The sequence below is a fragment of the Bison bison genome, unplaced genomic scaffold (assembly GCF_000754665.1).
Source record: "Bison bison bison isolate TAMUID 2011002044 unplaced genomic scaffold, Bison_UMD1.0 scf7180017864291, whole genome shotgun sequence".
Classification (NCBI taxonomy): domain Eukaryota; kingdom Metazoa; phylum Chordata; class Mammalia; order Artiodactyla; family Bovidae; genus Bison; species Bison bison.
Genome location: NW_011494863.1, coordinates 7,385,755 through 7,410,758, shown reverse-complemented (window position 1 = coordinate 7,410,758; position 25,004 = coordinate 7,385,755). Strand labels below are relative to the sequence as shown.

The window sequence follows — 25,004 nt, the reverse complement described above, 5'->3', positions numbered from 1 at the left end:
ACCTCACCATCATGGTTTAAATTTAGGAAAAGCATTTCAGACACTTTTAAACCCTTTTGCATAACTATTAACTGAAGTGAAGCTTAAAAAAAAAGCTGGTGACTCTCCCCACAAATCCTTCCATCATTCTCATCAAAATATCACTTATTTATCAAGGTGCTGGTTTAAACTTTTTATTGGGGACTGACTTTTGATGGCCCCAAAGAATCACTTATCTCAGTAATGGGTAAGTCAGGCTATTAATAAAAAGACAGAAGAAAGAAAATGGGGATATGGGGATGAGAAAGGGGCAACAGATAAAAGCCTTTTTTATAGTCTGAAAACATAAAAAAAAAAAAAAAAAACACAACTGAACCAATGCTTGATAATTTCAAAGCAAACTAAAACTCAGTAGCAGAAGTTCAGAAGAGTTAATGTGATGACAGAATGGAAATACCACAGAGCCTGCCTAGCACTGAAGAACAGTTATGATTAACACTAAAATAGTACTCACTGCTGCATATTAAATCCCCCCAAAATTTAGACTGAATATAAGTCGGGCTCCACCTCAATAAAAAAAAAGTAAATTTACTTTTCTTCCAAGACAACTCTTGAAAGTCAAAGGGTATTTTAATTACAAGTATCTCCTACTGTCTGACGACCCATCCATAATAGCTGAGAGTTAAGAGATTCCAGGCGATTTGACATTTAATGAAATTTTATCAGCAGATTATAATCCAAAATAAAATTTCTGAACACCCTGTCATTTACATCATAATCCAACACCAATAGAAACAAAAACAGGTGGTGTGGAAAATAAGGCTCTAGAGATTATCCATGTCATTCCTGTGGATCTTCACAACTGTGTAAAAGTCACTAGGCCTTTGGTGCTTTAATATCATGAACAGTTATGAGATGTATTTAAATAGCAAACTTGCTGTCCTTACACCTACTGTGTTGAAAAGAAAAATAAAAAAAAAACATTTTTTTTTGGCTCATTGACTTCTTTAAATAATTTTAAAAAGTTGTTCTTCTAAACAATATTCCTAAAAATTATACAAGTCGCATCAGATTTCATCTTCGCCACGAACGAGACTCATATTCATCTTCGTCTTCGTCGTCGTCATCATGCAAAAACAAATCCGAGGTTTCTGTTTCCTGAAAAAAAGAGGGTAAAATCTGCTCAGTGGCACAAGAAAACTAAGTAGAATACTTTTTAGGCCAAAGAACAAACAGACTAGTATACAATGCCCAGACTGGATTTACAAGTGATAAACTCATAGAGTATCTTTAGTAAGTAAGTAAGTAAAGTCATTCAGTGTGTCTGACTCTTTGCGACCCCATGGACAGTAGCCTACTAGGCTCCTCTGTCCGTGGGATTTTCCAGGCAAGAGTACTGGAGTGGGCTGCCATTTCCTTCTCCAGGGGATCTTCCCAACCCAGGGATTGAACCTGGGTCTTCCACATTGCAGGCAGATGCTTTACCGTCTGAGCCACCAGGGAAGCCCAAGTATTTATAGGGGCAAGAAAAACTAAAAATGTTATTAAAAAAAAAAAATATATATATATATATATATTTGTCTCCCTTGTTAATTTTGTTAGTTTAATAGGAGAAGACTTCCATTCTAATATCATCAGGAAAATTAAAAAACATATAAATGTTGAGTTGGGGGTGGTATCTATGACACGTTTTTGATTAATTTTATTCTATTATCTTAAAAGTGAGAAAAATAAATAACCACCTGAACTTCTGAATTTTTCCTCTGCTGCTGCTGCTGCTAAGTCACTTCAGTCGTGTCTGACTCTGTGCGACCCCATAGACGGCAGCCCACCAGGCTCCTCCGTCCATGGGATTTTCCTGGCAAGAGTACTGGAGTGGGGTGCCATCGCCTTCTCCAGAGTTTTTCCTCTAAGAGCCAATTATTTGTGAGGGAAGAATATAACTTTTCTATGACACTGATATTCTAAATCTACCATAAAAATCTAATATCTTATAAACATTACAAAGTATCTACAGACATTCCCAAAATACCAAGATTTTTCTGTTCTTAACAAAGGAAAAGTTTCTGCTTTTGTAAAATTTTCTGCTGTAGGTAAAATTACCCATTTGGTCAGGAAAACTCTTGATCAGCCATAAATGCTTGCTATCTTTTAAAACCAAAATTACAACGAATGAGGAATAACTTGCAATGCTCCCTAAAGTGTCTACTTTAATAAACTAACTAGAAATATAGGGGTAAAAAAGCAATATTAGTTCCCATTGTTTTAAGAAGCTGATTAATTACCCATTTGGTCAGGAAAACTCTTGATCAGCCATAAATGCTTGCTATCTTTTAAAATCAAAATTACAATGAAAGAGGAACAACTTGCAAGCAATGCTCCCTAAAGTGTCTACTTTAAGAAACTAACTAGAAATATAGGAGTAAAAAAGCAATATTAGTCCCCATTGTTTTAAGAAGCTGTTTAATATTTATATATTTAAGTCCATGGTTTTGCTCTTCTTTCCTCTTATGTCCAACTTCTTTACACTCTCACTTTAATGAACTATACATAGAAAATAAGAAACTCAAATCTATTACTTATGGAACTTGAATAAGTGAAAACTAAAACAACCAGATACAATTTAACTGTTCCCTTAATCCACATCTTTATTTACCAAAATAAAAATGTCCAGAGCCCCAATAAAGCCAAAATAAATGCAAATTTTAAAGAAAGAATAGTTTCTCCTACAACAGAAAATAATCCCCAAAAGAGCTTTTTCATTTCTGCACCTGTCCTGATTCTTTAATAAACTTCTAGACTAGTGTTAATCACATGCATGAAAAAACTCATTATGCATTTTAAAATTTATTTACTTTAATGTCAAGAAAAGCATATAACTGGAAAACAATCTAATTCAACTCTTTTATTTTCAGTTGTTAAATTTACCTCCTCCTTGACTTCTTCTTCCTCAGTCTCAGTGGATACAGAAGGCACCTTGGCCTTGTGCCATGATATTTGTAGCCGACGGTCTTTGAATTTTGACCCTTGGTTTGCAGGCTAAAATAGATTTTAGAACACAAGAGTTTGTTCTCACATTTACTAATGATTTCTTCAAATTGTGTGCTATTAAAAGTTTAATCTGGCACAAGATTGCACAGCTCAGTCAATAAGACAGGTGTTCATATCTAAATAGTCCAATTTCAGAGCTTAAATATTATGAAGTACAACTTCTTCAATGTAAATAATAGAGTAATTGCCTATCTACCTGTTGACACAGATACACATATATTTAAGATATAAAGCTGAATAAAGGCAGAGGAACCAGAGATCAAATTGCCAACATCCGCTGGATCATGGAAAAAGCAAAAAAAAAAAAAAAAAAAAAGTTTAATGATTATTTGAAGGGAAAAAAATCTGTTAAAATGGATCTACAAATAATCTCCAATGAGAGCTAGAAAAAGCGATGTTCTTTTTAATTAGAAAAACATGTCTGGCTTTCCCAGGATAATCCATAATTAATGCTGATGCCACATAAATTTTAAGATTTGTCTTGGTTTGGAAGATGAATTATATACAGTCATTCTACTTAGAAAAATCACGATGAGGACAACAAATACTGCCTTAATATGATTACTGACCTTTCACATTGATAATTACAAATTTAGAGTACAATCCTACAAATGTAAGTAATTTATTATTTTTTTTTAAATGTAAATAATTTAAAAATCATCTATTCATCTCATGACATCCCTTCTATCCCAATCCATATCTGATAAACTGTTTCCACTTCCTCTCCTGAAATGCTATACGACGACAAACACTCCATGGCACATCTGTGCATCCCACAAATGCTAAACACGATCCTGCGGTTTTGCTTTTGTTTGCTTCTGCAAGCGTGCTCAATTGTGTCCAACTCTGCAGTCTCATGGACTGTAGCCAGTCAGGCTTCTCTGTCCATGGAATTTTCCAGGCAAGAATACTGGAGTAGGGGATCTTCCTGACCAGGGATCAAACCCAGATCTCCTGTGTCTCCTGCACTGGTAGGCAGATTCTTTACCACTGAGCCACCTGAAAAGTCAAACACTATCCTACCTACCTCAGGGTAAAATTACTCAGTTTCAAATGTATTTCTTGTTACTACCATCTAAACATTTTTTTCCGGGACTTCCCTGGTGGTCCAATGGCTAAGACTCTGAGCTCCCAGTGCAGGGGGCCCAGGTTCGATCCCTGGTCAGGGAGCTAGATCCCACATGCTACAACTAAGACCCAGAGCAGCCAAATAAATAAATAAAATTTAAAAAAAGAAAAGAAAAGAAAACAAAACAAAACATTTTTTTCCTTCCCCATCAAATTTCAATAAGAGAAAACAAAAAACCTGTGGGACATATTAAAATGAATATCAGAATTACTCATTTTAGTATGTCCCATGAGTCAAAATGTTTACATTTACCATCTTTTCAAAATTAGGTAGTTACTAAGTGAGTAGATATTAAAAGTTCTTATCACTAGGAAAAAATTTTTTCTCATGTGAGGTGACGACAGATGCTAACTAATTTTAGTAATCATATATGTATATCAAATCATTATGTTGTACATCTGAAAATAATACAGTGTTATATGTCAATTATATCTTAATAAATCTTGAAATCAAGGCAACTTGTGTAATTTTTTGATTTGTTGTTGTTATTATTCAGTCACTAAGTCATGTCTGACTCTTTTGCAACTCCATGGACTGCAGACAGCCAGTCTCCACTGTCCATGGAATGGAGTGGGTTTCCATTTCTGTTTCCAGAATGATCCAGATCTTCGCGACCCAGGAATCGAACCTGCATCTCCTGCATTGGCAGGCAGGCGAATTCTTTAGCACCAAACCACCAGGGAAGCTCCTAATTTGTGTAATAGACATCCCTTACTCTATCCTTTAACATATAATATGACCAATTATAGAGACTTTATCAGTATTCTGTTCATTCCTATATTATTTAAATTCTTTCCAGTTTTACTGAAGTATAACTGACAAAACTGTAAGATATTTAAAGTGTACAATGTGACGATTTGAAACACTGGGAAAAGATACCCTTCCTCCTTTGATGAACACATTCATATCTCACAAATTTAGCCTTTAGGGAGGCGGTTGAAGGAGGGGGCTAGAACATTTAAGTTCTAATCTCTTAGCAAAGTTCAATTCTATAATACAGTCTAATCAATTGAGGTCACTGTTCACTATTAAGTTCTTAGACTTTGTTATTTCCATTTTAAAATAAAGATACGTTGCTTTTACTAGCAAGAAAAAGCAATATAAAAATTTTAATCTGTATTAACTGGGTTGCTTTCCAAAGAAGGCAGTAGTTCTATCCTCCAGAAAGAATTTTAAGGCATTAAATGTATTATATTTCTATTAATATTATTGAAGGAAGAGGAGAAATTTAATTTTCATGTAGCCAGGAACTAAGAATATAAAACTCCCACTACCTAACTTGCAACAAATAAGATTAATAAGTAGAATAAAGATGTATTTTAACATCTTTAAGTTCAAGTCAGGAACTCTCATACAACACTGATGGGAATCTAAACTAATAAAATTGATGCAGTTTACTCAATAGTTTCATCTACATCAACAGAAATATATACATATATTAAAAGACATCTAAAACAATGTTCATTGCAACACTGTTCATAAAAATGAAATGGAAATAATCCAAATACCTATCAATAGGAGAACGGAAAAGTAAATTGTGGTATATTTATACAACTGAAAACTATACAGAAATAAAAATAGCCAACTACTGTTACATGTAATAACATGAATAAATCTCAGAAATATAATGTTAAGAAAAAAACCAAATAGACACAGTTCAACATAGCTTCACTAAAACCCATCAACCATCTTTTCATTCAGATATAGCCACTCATAAGCTTTTCACAATCATTAAGGACTGAAAGGATACTGAAAACATACATTTTACTTTAGCCTTTGTGAGATATGAAATATCAAGAGCTGCCCTGTCAGTTTGTCAAATCTACTTTCAATAACGTCTCAGGCATATGTATTTCTGTATTTTTTTTTTTTTTTCAAAGAAAGCACACTATACTGCCCAAGTACCTCTTATCAGAGTTTTTTCTAGCACTCAAGACTGTCTGATAGCACCCTGTCAAAACAAAAAACAAACTACAAAACACCATCAAAACTAACAGTAGTGTCTCGTTCTTTAAGTTGCCTCGTGTGCCTTGGCTTTCTTTGCTCCTTCCCCAAACGTCTGGACATGTCCCATAATGCACAGAGTGTTCTATTTCAGACTTAAAAAATGTATGTATGTAAAAGTTGGTTATTATAAATACTCTGTAATGACTCTACTTATGAGAAGGGCAGAGAGCCAATTGAGCGTGACTTCTGGGTTAAAACTTAACATTTACATATACATCTCCAGTAACCCTCAGGATAGAGCAAAGCAGCTTCCTACCTCACAAGATAACCTCCTTTTTTAACGAAAACTTTCTGCAGAGCCAAATTTATGAAAATTCTGCTTTATATTATCTAATGTCACCTCAGCAGAGCTGGCCATGGATCTAAACGCCCAACTATTTGGCAAGGAGATTCAAATGTTATATAATCGACACTGAAGGACAAAAATCAACGTTCACCTGGGCTCCAGAAGAACACCCTGCACACGTACAGTGCTCCTCCACCTGTTACCTTCTTTACTCCTAGAAGAAGTCTCTTAAAGACAATCTTCCACTTTGCAAAAAAAATAATAGTCAGACTAGTGAAAGAACTGGCTCGAGTGTACACAGGCTACAGCCCAGATGGCTCTCAAATCTGGACATTTTATAACAAGCTAGCATTCTCCAATGGCCAGGGCAAAACAAGGTTAATGGGCATCAAACTAATGAAACTATACTGTGAAGTCTTGCTGTGTAAGATTTCCTTCACCACCGTTAGGGCTGAAAATGTTTTCTCTCAAAAAAGTTGTTTGAGGAATAGGGATTTTGGATGTTAATAGTAAACTGTGTATTATCACCTTGGTCCTGTATGATCTCAGTTGACTTTTTTAAGCTTCACTTTTCCCATCTTTACACATGGGATTTTATACATACTTTATTTCATGCATGAAATATGAAAATGCTCTAGCACAAAAAACACTCAGAAAATATTTACTGAATGAATTAATGAATGGTTAGAAAGAGAATATATGCAAAATAAAAGAAACATTTACCTGTGGCAAATATTTATTCAAATGTTTGTCTAAAAGTAAGTGGTCATAGCTGTATACAGAATTTAACTAAGCATGACACTTCTCCTAACAAATTTTTCCTTTGGATTTCATCTCCATCCCAGACTATTTTCATTGATTGATACCTGGTAAGCCATGTAAACACCTGGTAAAAGATGTAATAAACCCTAAAGCAAAAATCAAATACACCTTTGGAGCAACTTTTGTCACTACAAATGCATTTATGTGAAATATTAAGGAATATAGCATGAGGTACTTCTTGACCTTCAAATATATTAACAGGAATGTGCTAATATCCATGACTTTACAATTTAATTTTCTAATCTATAAAACATTTGACATTTATCCAGAAGGCAGCAAGGAAATGCTGAATACAATGATTTTATAGTTAGCATTTAGTACTTTAAAAACTTACTGAAAAATGCTGAAGTAAGTCATCTTTCTCCTCCTCCATGAAGCCCCCAACTGTGAGTGCTTTGGGGCGGTGGTCCACCACCATGTGATTTAGTGAACCCCTTCCTCTCCCTCCACGGCCTCGGCCTCTCCCTCGACCTTGAGAGGACATGGTCTTTCCTCGACCCACAGGTAAAATACCTAATCGTGCAGCCTGAATAACAAAAGACAGAACATAATATACAATGTCAGACTAAACCTTGGAAAAGAGAGGGAAACTATTTTTTGAGATGTTAACTGTAATAGGTAATTCCTCTTAATCTCACCTCAACCTGTAACTGATTGAGTTTTTTCCGTAACTCTGTTGTGTCTTCTCCTGAGGATAGCCTCTTGTGAAGGTCCAGTTCAGTATCTAATAGTTCTTTTTGGGCCTGTGGAAAATTTAAGAGTAAAAATGTATTTTTTAGACAACTTACAAAATCTTGTTCAGAATATGAAACTTTTAGAATGACACAGATCTCTTCTGGGTAAATGTGAGAGCATGAAATCTCTTCTGGTGTTTTAAGGAAAGTAACTTGACAGATATAATATTGAAAACATGTAGAGTATAATGTTATCAGTAATAACAATAAAAAGTATTACTGCTTAATAAGCAAGTAGTATTACAATATGCTTAAGATGGCCTAAAAATCAGACACTGGAAACAGTCATCTGAGATGAGGGAGTTGAGAATGATTATCACATAATAAAGCATCATAACTGAAACACAATGGTATAAAATAAATTATATGGTAAAAATTCACTAATAATACAAATATAACAGTTATAATCATTGCTTTCAGATCTGAACCCTATAACTATTGCCACTCTTTTTCTTTTTTAAAGGAACAAATTATCAGTCTTTAGCTGGTGTGACTTTGAGAGATTTTCTTCCCCCATATTCTCTTAAATTTCTATAATTAAATGTTCTTTCCATAATTGGGGAAGCTTCAATTAAAAATAACATTTTTATTACATATTTTAAAAGCAAAAGCAGTCTTTTTTTAATCATAAGTTAATATTTTAAACAAAATTTTATTGGATTATATAGTTGACAATGTGTAAAATATAATCTTAAAGAAACAATTCACATTCTTTTGCTAACAGAAAACCAAAAAAAAAAAAAGAAAGAAAACCACCATTTCAAATGCAATATAATGCTGTATATAAAAATTTACATTCTATATATGTGACAAATTTATTCCCAGTTCTCAAGTGAAGTCGCTCAGTCATGTCCAACTTTTTGTGACCCCATGGACTGCAGCCTACCAGGCTCCTCAGTCCATGGAATTTTCCAGGCAAGAGTATTAGAGTGGGTTGCCATTTCCTTCTCCAAGGGATCTTCCTGACCCAGGGATTGAACCCAGATCTCCCGCATTGCAGGCAGACACTTTACCATCTGAGCCACCAGGGAAGCCCTCTAGTTCTCAAAGGGCTGCAGATTTACCTAAAATCCTACTACAGACCTGTAGAATAATTATAGAACCTCAGTGTAAAAGCAAACATTCTCCTACAGTAAGGAAACAAATAGAAATTAACAAAATTAGACTTAAATAGATCTAGAACTTTTGACTATTGTTTTCAATAAAAAGCCATATTTTTACCCATACTAAAGTCAATGCTATCTTCGGACTATTAAAAAAGATAGCTGTATTACAATGTAATTGAAGAATTATGGAAAGAATTGATGAAAAGAGGAAACGTCTCTTTGCTTGTCATCACTCTAGCAGTTACATCCTCAGCATGAAGAACAAAAACATTTCAGTTAAAAATATATCTTTGTTCAAACTGGGTAGTATCATTTCTTTCAAAGGGAGTACATAGCATTTACAGAAATATTAAAAAAAAATTGTTGCTAGTGTCTCACACTAGTCACTTAAGGTTCCACTGTACTTTCAAAGTTGCCAAGCACACCACAAATGTTCAATAAGCCTATACTGAAAGAAAAATGCAATTACCTCTGTTTTTGTCTTTACTTTAGATGGTGTGGAGACTGCAGAAGATGTTTTTAACTCATCTTTCAATTGTGAGATCTTTTCTCCAAGCTCTTTCAAAGTCTTCATTATATTTGCTCTCTCTTCTGGTTTCATGTTTTTGTTTTTTTCTAGCTTGGATATTAACATCTATAAAATAAACAAAAAAAAGTAAAACTATGCTTAGTAAATTCTAATACAAATAACCTTGAAGATTTTGGGGGGAGTATCTTTGGAAAATTCATTCTGTACATCAATTCCAGCAAGCAAATAATGAATGTTTGTCTTACCTTTTGGCATTCTATTTGTTTCTCTAACATTTCTTGCCTCTTTTTCCTCATATCTTGTTGTAGCTTCATTGCTTCCTGTATGGACAGGTAAGTTTCTCATTACTAATTTTTTCCTTAGAAGTTTGCCAATGATACATAAGGCTACTATAATCTCAACTCATCTCCCATGAGTCATCCCTTACACAAGACAGCCCTTCCTCCTAATCAAAAAATAGCTGACCAGATATGAAACCTTTAAACCTATTTTAAAGGTTTTTTAAATTTAATTGTACTTTAACATTTCAAATACTGAACACAAATTAGCAGTATCTATGAGGTTTATTCACTTAAAAGACCTGAATGCATACACAAAGAAAAACAAGAGCTGTTTTCACCTCCCCATGTATTAAGTCAAATCCTTATTTTTGAAGTTTAAAGTCTAAAAATGTGAGATGCAGCTCTAGGTTAGAAATTATAGCAAAATCTATCTGGAAAATGTTGTCTCTGACCCCTCTGTTAATTAAATCTTTAATTATACTTAGATAATATATATATAAACATCTATTTTATTTGAAAAACTATGTGAGTTTAAATCTAAAGTGATAATTGTTATACTTCATGTGAAACTTTATCTAGTGTACAAAGCCAGACAGAAATTAAGAGAAAATAATGAAACAAAAATATGTTTCTCGCCCTTTTCTCTCCCTTGCAGGAAAAAAAGAAAAAAAAGGTCAACTCACTCAGTGTCTTTAATTTTTATATAGAAAAAAAAATTCTTTCCTTGTGCTTGATGTAGGTACTAAGGCAACTAACTGCAAAACATTTTTCAAATATACAATGCATCAAGCAGCAGTTAAATAAACATTATAGTAGTTCCATAACAACACTGAATTGTTCAAGTTATTAATACAATCACTTAAGAATTCAATAGATCCTTTCCTTTTGAAGAGAGGAAAAATCAAGATTGTTACCTGCTTCTTTTTAAGAACTTCTTGGACATCATGAGATTTTGATCCTGAACAAAGTTTTGAAGGTGTCTTTAAGTTTGTGGAGCTATAAATCATTTTTGGATGGCCTGGAGTTGGAAATATCTAGGAAACACAAATATGATTAAATCTTAGCAATGCCTTAAAATAATTTTTTAAAAAGACTGCATAAATTTTTTTAAGGAGTAAAGTTTTGGCTATTTTTACATTTTAAAACTCCATTTATGAAACAAGTTCTTTATATATAAACTCAATTATCATTCAAATACAAAACCTTTTTAGCAATAATGTTGCATTCCTGAATATAAAGAAAATTTTCTTTTCTTTATATTTTTTTAATTGGGAGAAAAAGAACAACTACTTCTGACGTCTAGGAGCCAGACTGCCACTCAGAGCTGGGCCTCAGTGTTCCCTTGTTAAACATGAACTTCAGACAAGGCCACTCTTGTGGATCATGGTGATCAAGGCAAAAATAAAATCATTCCATGACTAAACACAAAAAAACCTGTAAATACTACCCAAACCATAAAATGACTAAACTCTACCCTGGCTAATATGAATGACTACAGCTTCTTTACCAAATACAGTTTTGGCCTAATTCTGGTCTTCCCTCCTTCTAGGTAAACTTCTTAGGAAATCTGATCATAGCATTACTACTCTTTCTTTTAACCTTCCCCCAAATTACCTAACACAGACAATGCTAAAATAAGCCCATGCTGCTGCTGCTGCTGCTGCTGCTAAGTTGCTTCAGTCGTGTCCGACTCTGTGTGACCCCACAGATGGCAGCCCATGCTAACACCCTCTAAGTGACAGGTCCCATGGTTTCGCTGTGTATACTTTCTCACTGAATAATAAATTCAACTTGCTCAACTAAAGATGTGTTTGTGGAGGTCTTTGGTGGGGGTTGGGTGGCTAATGTCATTAAGCTATCTTCCACAAGTGTCAAATAAAAACCCATGTTTCTAATAATTGCAAACCCTCCTAAGAAGTAAGGTTCTTTGCAAATATTACAACCAACCATAAGACAAGTAGCCAGCTCACATATCTAATGCTACAAGCAAAATGGTGTCCGCCTTTACTCTGCTTATCTTGCTATTTAGATTCCTTTATGAACAGATGACTCCAGACAATCTTCCCCTCTTTAAGGCATAGCAGGGCAACATACTATACTATAATCTCTCTGGTCAAGTTTTCCCTAACATACTCTACTCTTATTTTTAAATTAACTTTGAATATATCATATAAGGGACACAGATAAATGTGTATAATACTAAGAAATTATAAACACTTAATATAATGCTAAGAAATTTGTAGAAAATTCAATCATGTATACATGCATACATGTATACAAATACAAAACTTCTCTCAATCAAACATTTAATTGCTCTAAAAATTAAACTATTTTAAATACATAGGAAACTGAAATACTGTAGAAATCTGCACAGATGATGTTCATGTCATTATTATTTATCAAAATAAAAATACCAATAGCTATAATTTACTGAGCACTTATCTTCTTTTGTGTTTTACCAACACAAAATTTTTTAATCCCCACAGCAACTGAGTTTATTGAAAGGGAAACCAATGCTTGTCAATTATCTAACACAGCTATTAAGAGTCAGTCAGCACTGTGTGACTTCAAAAACTGTGATTGTTTTTGTTTTCCCATCTTTTAGTATTGATGATTTTTTTTAAATAAACAGAAGTACAAAATCATATATATATATATAAAAAATGATGCATCCATCACCAAGCAGCAATGATCAATTTACATTATTTTATGTAAAATAACATTGTTATATTTAAATCCCCAACAATATCCTCATAACAAACACCACATATTATTTTTTCTGTGGTTTTTTTTTTTTTTTTTTTGGCTTCACCATGAGGTACATGGGATCTTAGTTCCCTGAAGGGGGGCGTCAAACTCATGCCCCCTGCATTTGACACGTGGAGTCTTAACCACTGAACTGCCAGGGAAGTCCTTGTATTTCAGTTTATCTCTAAAAGATAAGGACTCCTTTCTTTTTTACATAAAACCACAATACGATCATCACACTAAAATGGTAACAATTCTTTAAAACCATTAAATATTTACAACTCCAGATTACATTATAATTTTCAAAACATTTTCCCATATTTGAATTAGGATGTACTAAAGTCCAGGACGGAGAAGGCAATAGCACCCCACTCCAGTACTTTTGCCTGGAGAATCCCATGGACGGTATAGGCTGCAGTCCATGGGGTTGCTGGAGTCAGATACGACTGAATGGCTTCACTTTCACTTTTCACTTTCATGCATTGGAGAAGGAAATGGCAACCCACTCCAGTGTTCTTGCCTGGAGAATCCCAGGGACGGGGAAGCCTGGTGGGCTGCCGTCTACGGGGTCGCACAGAGTCAGACACGACTGAAGTGACTTAGCAAAGTCCAGGAGGAGAAGGGGATAACAGAGGATGAGACGGCTGGATGGCATCACCGACTCAATGGACATGAGTTTGAGTGAACTCCCGGAGTTGGCGATCGACAGGGAAGCCTGGTGTGCTGTGGTTCATGGGGTCGCAAAGTGTCAGCCACGACTGAGCAACTGAACTGAACTGAACTCAAAGTCCATATAGTATAATTGGTTATATTTCTTTAAAGTCTCCTCTAATTCTGTTTCCCTCTCCATATTTTTGCTTTAATAAAGAAAAACATTAATTTGGCTCCACTGGGTCTTAGTTGCAGCACATGGAATCTAGTTCCTTGACCTTGGATCAAACCTGGGCCCCCTGCACTGGAAGTGTGACGTCTTAGCCACTGGACCACCAGGGAAGTCCCTCCATATCATTGTAAATCACTTGTTGAAGAGACCAGGTCACTCATCCTGTTGTATTCACCACAGGATTCTATGGTATCCTTTAACATGTTTCTCTGACCTCTGAATTTCCTTTAAATTGGTGAAGAGTTCTAGAGTCTTAATGACACTTTTTCACTCTCTGAAAGGACGCTAGTGATCTTTGACAAATTCTTTGCTTTCTGGTTTGACAAAATATTCTAGGGCTCATCTGGAACACTGTCAGCCCCAGATTTGGGAACAGACATTTCTTCAAGGATCCCTGGTTCCTTTCAATGCTGGGGACGGTAGTGTCGGGGTCATTACCAATCAGGCTGGGTTATTGTTTCCAGACCTTTTTAGTGGACAGAATTGAGAGATGTTCTGGAGGTTATTAAAGTTGTCTAGTTTCCTCTATCCTTGCCGTAACCACCAAGATTTAAATTACATGGATTACTTTTTGTTCTTTTTTTCTGTTATAAACAAATACTTACATGTGTTCACTGCCCCTACTTTCTAACAATGGCTGACTACATTTTTTGTTCCATTTTATTTCTTTTACTTAACGTATCCTGATAATCACCTCATGGTATATATAAAGATACTCCTCATTCCTCTGCGAAGTACACATATGCGTTTGGGTGGATGTACTACATTTTTAGTAACCTATTGCCTACTGATTGATATTTGGACTGTTTGCAGTCTTTCACTATTGAAAAGAGTCTATGTTTCCTAGTCTTGCTCATATGTCTTTCCATAGTTTGACAAGTACATCTTTGGCATAGTTCTTAGAGGAGGATTATTGGTTTAGAGTAAATGCATACATAATTTTAAAGCATAATACATAGACAATGCCAAATTTCAAGGGGGTTGTACCATTTAGCATCTCTGTCAGCATATAAATTTCAGATCCTTGTAGATATTACCCTGGTTTATTAGGTAATTTTAAAAATGGATCTAATTTTTTTTTCCAATCAGGCTATACAGTCATCCTAATACCATTCACCAAAAGCCCATACATTCCCCGCTGATCTCAGATAATGTGTTAGCATATAATATATCCCTATTCTTTTTTTTAATATAAATTTATTTTAATTGGAGGTTATATATCCCTATTCTTAAGTCTATAAATCTCAGTCTCAGATTTTGTTTTAGTGCTCTCTCATGTGCCAGTATCAAACTGTTTGAGTTGTACAGACTTCACAGTGTTTTTAATATCTAGGAAAGCTATCCCCACTTGTTCTTTTTTAGTTTTCCTAGCTCTCTTGGGAAAAAACAATCACCATTCTAGAGAGTAGCCATATAGATATATTTTCAAAAGCAAAGGAAACTAGTTAAAAACGTATTTCAAAATTTGACTTTTCAATTGATTATGACTGAATCCCCTTCATGATGTTAATTAAACATGACAAATGATTAAAGAAATGGATTAATAAAGACATCTATTAATAAATGGCTAAAATTCTCAAATTCCCACTTAGCTTTGAATAGGGAAAGAAAATTTAGCAAATTTCTGGCTCAATCACTGAAATTTAGGGAAGTTGACCAGCCAAATTTAAAATTAGATGTCACAACTATCTTGATTGAAGAACGAAGACATTACAAATCTGGGTGATAATCAATCTGTTAATTTCTTTGTGTCACTGAACAACTCCAATTCTAAATATATTCAAAGGTTCACAGAAATATATACCTGGCAATCATCTCCAGCACCACCTGACTGATTCAACAAGTGTGCTGCATCACTCTGGTTACCACTGGCATGTCCAAGACGATGTTTCACAGGAACTTTATTAAGAACATATGCCCCTGATGTCTGCGGTTTGCTCATTATCTGCATATACAAAATAAATACATTTGTGGCAGAAGTTTTTTAAATGCCTAGGAATGATACAAATTTAGGACTGATTACCCTGGGGAGGAAGACACAGGAATGTGAAGGTAGAGTGCTTCTATTATTTATAAGGTTTTTTTTTTAAGTGAAGAGGGAGACATATAAATGACTGTTATTATCCATACTCTTTTGGATGTCTGAAATATATCACAACATAATGCAAATATATGTGTATGTACTCACAAATAAAATTAGTAATTTTTCAATGATCCCTTCAATTATGTAATGCTGAAAGACTTATGGGTTTTGACAGTTTAATAGGAGTAACTGTGATAAGACCACCCTAAAAACATAATACAATCTCAGGCTGCATTAACAGCACGGGGTCTAATGGATCACAGAGGTGACTGTATTACTTTTATACACCATTTAGCCAACACCTAGGGAAAGCCTTTACCTTCAGGACCTAACATGAAATGGGACAGAGACAAAAGAAATGAAAACTTAACTGCAAATAAACAGGATGGTGAATGGAGTTAATACTAGGTTCTGTTAAGGAACATGCTTCTTATTCTATCTGAGTATATTTAATTCAAACAAAAGAATGCCTAGGAGATTATCAATATCATCAATGTCTGAATAGTTCTACTGCAGGGTGATTTGCTCTTTCCTTCGTTCATCTATTCATTCAAATATGTTTAGAGTACTATGTGCCAGGCCTTGTTTTAGGCACCAGGGATAGAACAAATAAAACAGACAAAATCCCAGTCTCCTGGGCTCCCATTTCAGTTTTCAAAGAAACAGAATATTTCTATATGAGAAAAAATAGGACAAGAGGGTGGGTATAAGAGTGATTGATTCTAACACAAAACAAAGAAGTTGTTTTAGATTCAGGGTTGTTCAGTGGTGGATGGTTATTGTAACTGAGTGTTGAGAAGATGGTATTTCTTAAACATGAAGATTTATGGGCCTTGTACCTAGAGACTGACTCTGTAGATCTGAGAAGGTAAGACCCAAAAATGTGCACCCAGGTATGTGATTCTAGCACAGTGCTTCTCAAACTTCAAGGTACCTAAAAATCATATGGATAGCCTATTAAAACAGATTACTGAGCCCTACCCATTCAGTAAGTTGAGGTGAAGCCCAAAATTACATGTCTAATAAGCTCCTAGGAGATCAGATGCTGCTGGCCTACAAACCAAACTGGCTGGCTCTGATGTAGAAGACCAAAGACAACAAATTGAGAAACAATGATCTAGAGGATAGGCCAAAAGGACCTTTAATTCCCTGTGAACCCCAGATTACCTTCTGAATCCCTCCATGTACTGATGAGGGAGGAGACTGGGCCACCAGCACCTGCTGCTGATGAAGGTGCTGTGGCAGGTGATGGTGCTGCTGTGACAGATGACTAAGTGTTTGTTGTTGCTGCAGGAGTAGCTGTGTTGGAGACTGTAGTGCTGGTTGCTCATTATTTTCCCTGTGCCATAGGACTCGAATGAATCGGTTGTTTAGAACTGCTTCAGTACTAGAAATGGCTTTTCTGGCCTCTTCATTAGTAAGATATTGGATGAGGGCTGCTTCTGGATCTCCCTTAAAAGCAACCTATAAGAAAAAACAATAGCAACAACAAAACACAGAAATGAGTGATGATAGGCAAGTAAATATATAAATTACTGATAAAGAATTCAAAAGCAGAAAACAGCCTGCTGAAATCCATTGTGAAGTATATGTAAATAAAGATAGTTATCTCTTATAAGGTAACATATGTATTTCAATATTATATATGAACGAATACTAGATCATTTAATAAATAATCCTAGTGATGTTACATAACCACTTGAGAAAAGATATAATAATTCCTTCCTGATATCTTACATCCAAATAAACTTCAGAGACAGAAAATGTTTTACAATAAACAAACAAAACAACCCACAAAAACCCAGGGAGAAGAAGTGAATATCTGTATACTCTGAAGGTCTGGAAAGCCTTTTTACAACACATCTATAAATGCAGGACCATAAAGACAAACAGCAGATGTGACCAAATAAAATCTTAAACCACTGTCAGTCCAAACAAGCCAAAAACAAAACAAATGACAAAATGAAAAAGTAATTTTAATATATATAACAAGCAAAGGTTTGGAAAAGCATTATTATACTGCCTTCACTTAAAAAAATTAGCAAAGACAGTGGATAGGTAAATGCAAAAGTATTGCAAATGGTGTATATAAATTAGAGTCTACGTAGGAATAAAAACAAAGCAAATTCAAGTAAGTACGATTTTTCACTTATGAAACTGGTCTAAAAATTTTTAATGGATCTGTATTATAGTTTTGATGAGGCCTCATAAATTGCATTTGGGAGTATCAATTTGGCTGTTCAAATAAAAAGTTTTAAAATTTCCTTAATTTCAGCAATGTGTCATTAAAAAAAAAAAGTTTATCCAGAAAGAGCCTTACCATAGCATTGTTTCTATTAAAAAAAAAAAAAAAGTAAATTTCCCCAGAGAATAGTGTTTATATAAATTATGGCCTACTGCTATGGACTGAATTATGTCCTCACTAAACTTATACATTGAAGCCCTAACCCCCAGTGTGACTGCCTCTGGACACAGGGCTTTTAGGAGGTAAACAAGGTTCAATGGTATCTAAGGGACAGGACCCTAATCAGACAGGACGAGTGAATTTACAGGAAGAGATCTCTCTGTCTCTTACCCTCCCTCTCCTTCCAACACGTAAGCACACAGCAAGAAGGTGCCATCTGCAAACCAAGATCCATATAGGCTAGTACCTTGGGTTCCAGGCTATGGTATTTATTATAGCAACCCAAGCAGACTAATATACTCATCTACATTAAGCTACCTATTTTTTCTAAATGCCATAAAGAATAATGACCTAGAACAATTTAAGAGAAAAAAGGTAGTTAAGAGATAGGTAAACTATATTTTGATTTGATGGCAACACTAAGTAAACTGACTGAAATACCAATTTAAACACATCTTCTACTTATTACCCTCAATTACAGCAAAACACTCAACCACCAAATTGGTAAATTCAAAAACTTCGCAAGCACATAGCAAAATATAAAAGCTATGATTTACCTGATGTTAAATTTTAGTATCTAAAATTCTCACAATTAGAACCATGTTTAATCAATTAATATTTCACAAAAGCCAGTTCAGTAGACAAAAATACAATCTTAGAAACTACCAAAAATCTCACTACCTAGTTAGAATACTAAAGCAGGTAAAAAAAAGTCATTTGTCCAGACATAAAACTATGAACAAAGATACAATAACCAGCCCAATGTCTTTCAGGAAGAGTTTCAGAAAGAAACCAAATGCATTCAGAGGACAAATTCAGCACAATTTCAACGTAAAGTTGGGCATACAAATACATGGTGGGATTTAAAACACATAGCAGAGATGATCAAACTAATCACTGATTTGCTTAAGCAAAAGTGAGCTGTTTCCAAAGATACATTATGGTCTAGTGGTTAAGAATCTGCCTGCCAATGCAGGGAACACAAGTTCGATTCCTGGTCCAGTAAGATCCCATATGCCACAGAGCAACTAACCCCATGTACCATAACTATTAAGCCCAGGTGCCACAACTATTGAAGCCCATGTACCTAGAGCCTGTGCTTCACAACAAGAGAAGCCACCACAAGGAGAAACCTGCACACCGCAACAAAGAGACCTACACAACAAGAGAAAGCCCCACACAGCAATGGAGACCCAGTGCAGCCAAAAAGAAATAAATCCTTAAAAAATACATTATATATATACGGATTCTGTCACCAACATAGCCACACCTACCTGGATATTAACAATAGTTCCAAATTTGCTGAAGTGTTCGTTGAGCTTGGTAATGTTGTTCAATTCCTGAGGGATTTTCTTGACTTCTAATTTGGTGTTTGTATACTGATTCTTTCTCAAGAATCCTGGTTTACTCTGATTGTTATTCCCTTGTCTGAAAGGAATATTAACAGATCTGAATAATCTCCTACATTATGCCCTAGGCAAGAGATAATCAGCAAAGAATATAAGTTTATATTTATTCAACTGTCTTTTATAAGCACTTAACATCCTTCAGATATTAGTAGGTAACTTTCACATTATCCTTATTACATAAGAAGAGAACAGGTGCAAAGAAAGACTGATGTCTCAATAATTATAAAACTGGGCTAGGCCTAGAAATTATTAATATCTGTTATCAATATTCTGTTGACTTTTTAATATATAAGACATACTAATGATGCCTCTGGGAACCTTAGCTTTGATACACATAGAATGAAAATTAATATTAATGACAACTCAATTCTACAAATTTACTAATGCAAGCAAAAAGCCAAAAACATCAATTAGATGTTACTAATAGGCAAATTCTCTTACTTTCCCAACCAAGGTTTCTTCGTGAGTGGCCCTTCCAAACCACTCATAGCTCTTTTCCGGCTATCAGGTTCAAGAACTACTCGGGTTATGTTACTATTAATTGAAACGGGAACCGGTGGTTCAGTCTGGATGACAATGTTAGCAGCTGTTGAAAACAAAAATTAACATTACTGGCAATGCATTATATTTGGGGAATTTCAAATGATTAAAATATTTAGTCCAAAAGTTAAAAATCACTGTGAATAGTACCTAATACTACCACTTCCTTTTCAGAAATGTTTAACAGTAAGAATAAATTATCAATTGCCTCCCTTTCCTCCTTTTTTAAAGATACAATATATATGTTTAAAAAGTCCTAGCCAACTCTAATGACTGAGTCAAGCTAGGATCATAAATGTAAAGGGGAAAAAAAATCAGTTTAACAGTGCTGGAGAATGAGATACTTAACCTGATGCCAAAGTACCACTCTACAAATTATTTACTTTACAACAGAAAGCTAAACAATTACTGCTCTAGGTAAGTGATCAAATTTATTAGACCATAAACAGAGTGGAATATTTATCTTCTTATATGATTCAATAAGAGGTTCACATGGATAGGATATTACTATGAAATTACGATTTTCTTATATGTGGCAATATTGTGATTATATAGTACTATGTCTTTTTCTCAGATGTAGACTAATCTCCAAAATTTACTTTCAAGTGATTCAAGAAAAAAAATGTAAAGGGAGAGGGAAGGAAGGAGAGAGGAGTGCACACAAGTGAGCATTCATGCCCAAAGCTGATAAAACCTTAACAACTGGTGAATCTAAGTCAAAGTATCTAGGTGCTTATCGCACTTCTGATTTGTAGCTTCAAAATTATTCAAACTTAAAAGCTGAAAGGAAAATTCAAAGCTAGTATTATAAATTAACACATTTCATTCACAATAGTTAGGACTAATAAAATATTGGGTTGGTCATAAAGTTTGTTTGGGATTTTCCATAAGATATTAACTTTCACCAACCCAACACTGTATTAACACACTGACCTTACAACAGGTTGTCAGTGGAAAGAGGTATGCTGAACAAAAAAAGCAAATACCCACGCAAAACTACACATGTTACATTCTGAGTATTCTTCATGACTTTTAGCAACTCCACCAAAAGTAAAATTAATAGCAAAGACTAACAACTGTGGGGCTGAAACCCATGATCTTCCCACTAATTTGGTAACAATATATGCCTTATAGCACAGAAAGAAAGAGCCTATTCTTTGGAATTAGATTAATGAGCTAATTAATCTAGCCTCTCTTAGTTGGCCTGAGTGTCTTTAACTGTAAAAAGAAGAGTAAAAATATTAATAGTACCTCATTTAAGAGTTGGTGGTAAGAAATACGAGAGATAATAATGTATTAAAAAGCATTTGGTTTAGTCTTGTAGAGTTCACCTGTAGTGGCAATAGTACTATTAATGGAAGTAAAGAATAGTAAACAGAATCAGGATAAGTAGGTAAGAACAGGAAAATGTCTACCAGATAAGTAAATCTGGAAAATATTATCAGGATGGCCCATGGCCAATCATTCAAACTGAAATTAAATACCAGAAATCTGACTATATTAAGTAAGAAACTGGAATCTCATCAAACTCTTTAACCAAATTTGTTTTGAGTGGAGATATTAACCCATATTAAAAGCAATACTTGCATTTAATCTTTTAAGATTTGTGGCTATACTTTATAAAGGTCCTAACATACGGTTATAATCATGAACACTAACAACAGTCAAAGAATAATTTTATTACAGTGTTTTAAGTTCTGTGTTATTAGTACGAAGCATAGCTCTTAAAATACAAAGTAGGCCATTAAATGATTTTATTCCTGGAGGAAGAGGGATCATGTCCTCTTTCTACATCTAACATCCAGCACAGTGCCTAGAATAGCCTAAAGTCCTACAAAAAGAGTAGTTAGTCAACATTAGTATTACTTTTACTTAAAAATAAATATATTCTGCTTAAAGCTTTAAAGTAATATTTGGATATAGATATTCAAAAACATTTATGAGAGATCATTACATAATATCCTTCAGAGATAAAGAATTTTTAGACCTCAGTGAGGTCAGAAATGCCATGCCCAAATGACATTTAGTATGACAAAAAGTTAAAGGCAGTATCACCTCTTGGATTTGCATCCATATCTCCAGATGTTAGGCCAATCAAGTTTGGGCGCTGTGTCTGTGTTCTTGAAAAAAACTGTCTATATTGAGATCTACCAGAACTGGTAATACTAGGAGCTTCTGGATTATAACCATCAGGTTCATAGGTATCTGAGGGAAAACAAAACAACAGAACACGTAAAAATCAAGAGTAAACAATTTATTATAAAATAACCACAAAAATGAATTTTCTTCAACAAATAAAATTATATCAACCCACATGTATTTCTCTTTGAATTAAGAGTAAATCCAGTCACAAAATACAGACATGCAAATCCATTCTGAATTATGGATATGTTTCTGGATTCATTTACCTAATGTCATTTTTGTCCTCTATAATAATCACATAATTAAAACTTCACTGCACATTTTTAATAGAAATGTTCACATATACAAACACCATATACAAAAGACTGAGTTTCCTCTGTACTCATGTCTCACCACTTTCTAGGTATTCTTTTAATTAAAAGAGAAACAATAAATCTATTAACTTGGTTATCTGCATTTTTTTTTTTGGCCACACTACACAGCATGTGGACTCTTAGTTCCCCAACTGGGATCAAACCCATACCCACTGCATAAGGAGTGCAGAAATCTTAACCAGTGGACAGCTGGGGAAGTCCCTGGCTATTTGCACTTTAAACTAGAGAAAAGAGTCAATTTCATATGTAAAATATATTTTAAATGTTGTATTTCAAACAGCTAAATAAGCTAAATTTTATATTTACAAATGTAATCATTATCTTACTACCACCTGCCTCATCAACACATTTTTATCATCTTCTCTATATTTTCTCTACAACTGAATATTTAATTGGGTTTTTTTTGGCCACTCTCTGCACAGCATGCGGGATCCTAATTTCCAAACCAGGGATGGACCCCAAGCTCCTGCTGTGAAAGCATGTAGTCTGAACCAATGGACCACCAGGGAAATTACTAAAAATTTAATTTCTAAAATTCTAATGTTAAATAAATATTTTATAAGCATTGAAAAAGCATTCTGAAAGTGTTCATCTCCAAAACATCCTCTGCATCCTACACAGAATCAAAGAAAGGTTAAGATGGAGTGAAGACATTCTCTCAAATGCATTTATAAATCCTTGCAGCTCTTTTTTTTTCTTAACAGAAAAATTCCTTTGTGGCTCATATTAGATTTTAGCTACAAGACAAGGTACCTTTTACATTTTTATTACTAGCCAATCAGTTCTGTAATTCAGAGTATAAGATCAGCAAATTATAATTAAAAAGTTTCCAGTGATTAATACAATTTGGTACTCCTGACAGAAAAATCTCCTACATTAAGGCTGCAAAAAGTTTTAAAGAAGATATATAATCAAATAGCCTTGTTCTAATAATTCCTGGGACCACACAGAACCCCAAGAAAACTGAAGGTCCTTTAGTTAATTATGATGAACTGAGATCTAAAGGCAAAGTGAAAAATGTTAAAAACCTCATGAGACACCCTCAAAGCACTCCACATATCTTCAAAAATGTCAATAGGAGGGAAGAGTTTTCAAGAAATCATTATACACAGTCATTCCATACAACAGGGGCAGAGGGGAAAAAACACATGTTCATCCATGATCAGCAAAAAACCACGTTTTGTTTTGTTTTAGAAAAAAATTAACCTAGCTTTTCTTGTAACATATAACTGATTAGAAAACATTCAAGTAGATACTGTTCCTATCTGCTGGATTAAAAACTAGTTCAAGGAACTGCATGACCTTAGTTACTGAGGCACAGAAAGTAAATACAAAGGACACCGGAGATGACAGACACATAGGAGGCCTAATCATCTAGGGGCACTAGGGACAAACCAAAGGAGCACAGAAACAGAAAACAAAACCACCTGGGAGCTTTAATGGGAATCTGTGAGAGCAGATCAGGATACCAGGTCACCTCTTAGGCTGGCCAGTTTATGGTACAAAAGATCAGAGGTGGATGGCCATCTGTAGCAAAGCTTACCTGGGACCAGAGGGGTGGGGCTGGAGACTGAGGTATGGTACCCAATGGAGGATCCCATGAGGTTTCGAGGTGGCACCAAACGAGCTGCCAACAGAGGAGGCGGTGTCCCCAACTGAAGTCGCTCAGATGCAGCAGCACCATGTTCACGAGAGTACATGGGCTGTCCTACAGAGGAAAGAATAGGAGGGCAGCTGGGATTGAGAGTCACAAGCTTCTCTAAGTAATGATCTACTTCCTGAGACTTGAGCCAAGAACAGAGAAAGTACACCAATGGGAATAGTACTTGAGAAAGATGCTATTAATATTCCTTCTAACTCAAGAAAGAGACATGCAACTGGGTAGGATGCACTGAGGTATAAAGAAAGGGTACGAATTAGGTAGTGTGACTGCATAATGTCCGTTTTTTATCATCTTAAATGGAATAACTACATGCTGATCTTACCAGAAACTGATCAACTATATCAAGTTATTGACAAAGGAGCCCTGAGCTATTATTCATGTAGAGTTTAATATTCAGGGAGACATGGTTATAAAAGCTGTCATATCCATTTAAAAAAGATAAAAACACTCCTCCCAAATTCATATAATTTCAGGTATGCACAAACTATTCCCCTATCTGGGAGCAGAAAAAAAAAAAAACGTAATAAAGGAATTAAAAAAAAAAAAAATACCCACCACAAGCATACTCTCACAGAGAATAAGAAACATTCAAAAGAAAAACATAAAGACAGTGAAAATCTGCTATCCTTTAAGTAGGTGGACAACAAACAGACAAGAGGACAAAATCCCACAGGAACAGACTAGCCACTGTACACATAAAGTATCTCAGATATTACAGACCACTTTTGGAAAGAAAGCACATTTAGAATTTATAGATGCAAAAATGGCAGAAACAATGAAGCCAAATTATATAGAACAAGATTAAAAAAGACAAGGTATCAAGGAGCAAAACCT

The 25,004-nt window shown here is 34.7% G+C and overlaps 1 protein-coding gene across 2 annotated transcripts in view; it reads right to left on the bottom strand.

Moving 5' to 3' along the window:
• Positions 1 to 25,004, bottom strand: part of RBM27 (RNA binding motif protein 27) — a 57,831-nt gene continuing 32,827 nt past the window's right edge. For both annotated transcript variants that reach the window (XM_010850458.1, XM_010850459.1), the window contains exons 9-21: positions 24,051 to 24,215; positions 22,047 to 22,196; positions 19,893 to 20,037; positions 19,317 to 19,470; positions 16,806 to 17,102; positions 15,360 to 15,500; positions 10,839 to 10,958; positions 9,889 to 9,963; positions 9,584 to 9,748; positions 7,913 to 8,017; positions 7,609 to 7,800; positions 2,908 to 3,018; positions 1 to 1,137 (exon numbers count right to left, since the gene is read on the bottom strand). In XM_010850458.1, the coding sequence (XP_010848760.1) occupies positions 1,054 to 1,137; positions 2,908 to 3,018; positions 7,609 to 7,800; positions 7,913 to 8,017; positions 9,584 to 9,748; positions 9,889 to 9,963; positions 10,839 to 10,958; positions 15,360 to 15,500; positions 16,806 to 17,102; positions 19,317 to 19,470; positions 19,893 to 20,037; positions 22,047 to 22,196; positions 24,051 to 24,215 (1,904 nt within the window). In that variant the 3' untranslated portion in view covers positions 1 to 1,053. The remainder of the gene's footprint in view (positions 1,138 to 2,907; positions 3,019 to 7,608; positions 7,801 to 7,912; positions 8,018 to 9,583; positions 9,749 to 9,888; positions 9,964 to 10,838; positions 10,959 to 15,359; positions 15,501 to 16,805; positions 17,103 to 19,316; positions 19,471 to 19,892; positions 20,038 to 22,046; positions 22,197 to 24,050; positions 24,216 to 25,004) is intronic.